We start from the raw sequence: 2,914 nt of genomic DNA, 5'->3' as shown, positions 1-2,914 counted from the left end.
GGAAGGGTGGGCCCAGGGCCCAGGTGAGGGCAGCACAGACAGCCTCATCCAGAGGCAGCACGGCTTCCCCACCACACCCCGTCCTCCCTCTCTCCAACCCCCAGGGCTGTCCTCAGATGGCTTTTGTCACACTCTGGGGACCTGGCCTGGCTCTTCCCCTAAGACTAAGCTCCCTGAAGGCAAGCACTGGCCTGAGTCTGCTCTGATCCAGCTTTGGTGGGGTGATGGGGGACAGGCTGGGGCAGGGTTGGGTGGGTGGGGTGGCTGGGGTGCCCTCACCCCTGCCCATACCACTTTGCCCAGGAAGAGGGTGCTGCCGGTGGCCAGCGTGCAGGAGAGGCCCACCACCTTGGCCCCAAAGTTCTTGATATCCAGGTAGTCCTCCAAGATCACACCCGCCAACATGGTCTTCAGCTCCGGGATTCCAGAACCTTAGCCAGAGAGGACAGGAACAAGAAGGGGACAATCTCTAGATTAAAACTCTCGGCTGGGAGCAGTGGCTCACGCCTGTAATCCCAGCACTTTGGGAGGCCAAGGCAGGCAGATCATGAGGTCAGGAGTTTGAGACCAGCCTTGCCAACGTGGTGAAACCCCATCTCTACTAAAGACACAAAAAAATTAGCTGGGCATGGTGGCAGGTGCCTGTAATCCCAGCTACTCGGGAGACTGAGGCAGGACAATCACTTGAACTTGGGAGGCGGAGGTTGCAGTGAGCCGAGATTGTGCCATTGCACTCCAGCCTGGGCAACAAGAGCGAAACTCCATCTCAAAAACAAACAAACACATTCTCACCACTCTACCCGCACAGTGTTTTCACATTAGGTTTTTTTTTTTTTTCCTTTGAGACAGGGTATCACTCTGTTGTCCAGGCTGGAATGCAGCGGTTTGACCTTGGCTCATTATAGCCCTGACCTCCTCAGGCTCAAAAGTGATCCTCCCACCTTAGCCTCCCAAGTAGCTGGGACTAGAGGCAGGCACCACCACACCTGGCTAACTTTTTGTTGTGGTGGTTTTTTTTTTTTTTTTTTCATTTTTTTTAGAGATGGGGTTTCACCATATTGTCCAACTTGGTCTTAAACACCTGGGATCAAGTGATCCACCCACCTCCCGAAGTGCTGGGATTATAGACTGTTACTGCACCTGGCCCTATTATGATCACACAGAACCCTCAGAGGTTAGGATGCATAAACTCATTTTGCAGATTTGGATGCCAGAGTCAGAGAGAGAATGCGAGTTGCCATGTTCCTCCCACCGGGCCTGGCAGATGGCCGTGTCAGGATGGGGGAGCCCTGAACAGATTCTCAGGCCACCACTGAGTGAGTCTGGAGTTCCCCTCTGCTGGCCTGGAGCTGGAGGCAGGGCTGAGTGCCTGGGGGAGCTGTGCCTCCTCCAGGGGCCCCTTCCTGGCACCAGCACAGGCCCCACAGTGGAATCTCCTTCTAAGAAGCCCTTGGAAAGCCAGTGGGGCCAGCAGTGACCTGAGAGTCAAGATCTGGCCTTCTTGCTGTGTGCCTTCAGGCAAGCCACATAACTCTTCCGGGCTTTCATCTCAGAAATGAGGCTGCTGCTTCCCGATTCCCCCCATCAGAAGCCCCCTGGGATCTGAGAAGGTTTTGGCCAGCGGGGACTGGTGTGGCGACCGTGGACTCACCTCCAGAGGAGGGCGTGATGCTTTGGGAGAAGCCCGATGAGAAAGAGATGAGGGCCACAGGGTATATAGTCCAGGAGAGATACCGGAGCAGGTGGCTGTCCCCAATCTCCCGGTACAGCCACTGGTGTGCTGGGGACAGTCAGGTATCAGGGAGGCACCCACAGCCTCTGCAGCCCTTGGGGCTAGACACTGTGGTGCCCACTTACTGACCAGTCAATGGAGTCATGAAGAGGGGAGGACTAGGCCACCCGGTGAGGGGCAGACCCCCAAGAAGAGGCAGGAGTATGACCCTGGGTCCATATCCCAGGTTTACCACTGCCTAGCTGAGTGACCTCGGGCAAGCCACTCAGCCTCTCTGAGCCTGTTTCCCCATCCGTCAACTGGGCTAGTGATGGGCTCTCCCTCACAGGCTCATTGAAGACTAAAGAGAACTAAATGACCCAGGTGTGAAGCACCAAACACCATAGTAGGTCCTGCTTCTGGCAGCTGAGGGTCTCCAGAGAAAGTGCCTCAGACCCTTCCTGCCTCACACCCCCTCTTTCAGGGAGGCCTCAGGGTGGAGGCAGGCTGCTGAGGGAGCAGGGGGAAGGCTCCAAGTTTGGTGATCTAGGCATGTGCCCCAGGCATGGAGCATGGAGGAGAAGGAACGGGGTGGCTGGAAGAGGAGGCAGAGAGCTCAGAGGAGGAAGGGCTCTTGGGAATATTCAGGCCTCTCTCCCTCGTGCAAATGAGATGACTGAGGCCCAGAGAGGGGCAGGAGCCTGCCCAGGATCACACAGTAAGCCAGGAGTGGAGCCAGAGCCCTCCCTGCACCCAGATCTCTCCCTGCACCACTGCACCTGGTGGCCCATCTGGCATCCCCAGAGCGTGCTTAGAATCCCTTGGCCCAGAGCAGCACCTGCCAGGGAAGAGTTACCTCGGACCACACGCCCGATGGCAAAGTTCATGGCATAGCTGACCAGGGCCATGAGCACCCCGAGGACCATCAGGAAGTACCAGTCCTCGCCCAGGCGGAACAGCTGCTGCTTCAGCCACTCCAGGCCACCTGGGACAGGGCATCGGAGTCCCGGCTTATGTTGGGGCAGGGGCACAGACAGTCCCTTTCCTGGAGGCCTGCTTGGCTCCAGGAGAAGAGGACCCTGATAGTAGAATCTGGGGTAGTCATGAAGGACCCTGCCTCGCACTGGGGGCCGGGCAGGATTTGTGGTGGGTGACTGTGGTGGCACAGTGGGTGCCAGGCCTGATGCCCCTGCCGGAAGGCCT

The 2,914-nt window shown here is 57.5% G+C and overlaps 1 protein-coding gene across 1 annotated transcript; it reads right to left on the bottom strand.

Annotated features, from left to right (window-relative positions):
• Nucleotides 1–279: 279 nt before the first annotated feature.
• Nucleotides 280–2,865, bottom strand: LOC113223438 (chloride channel protein ClC-Ka-like; the record flags this gene model as incomplete). Its single annotated transcript, XM_026452906.1, has 3 exons — nucleotides 280–431; nucleotides 1,652–1,780; nucleotides 2,568–2,865. Coding segments are annotated over 3 exons (579 nt in total), but the record flags the coding sequence as incomplete, so codon positions are not given.
• Nucleotides 2,866–2,914: the final 49 nt, after the last annotated feature.

The sequence above is a fragment of the Piliocolobus tephrosceles genome, unplaced genomic scaffold (genome assembly GCF_002776525.5).
Source record: "Piliocolobus tephrosceles isolate RC106 unplaced genomic scaffold, ASM277652v3 unscaffolded_41342, whole genome shotgun sequence".
NCBI lineage: Eukaryota > Metazoa > Chordata > Mammalia > Primates > Cercopithecidae > Piliocolobus > Piliocolobus tephrosceles.
This window is presented reverse-complemented; position numbering and strand designations above follow the sequence as displayed.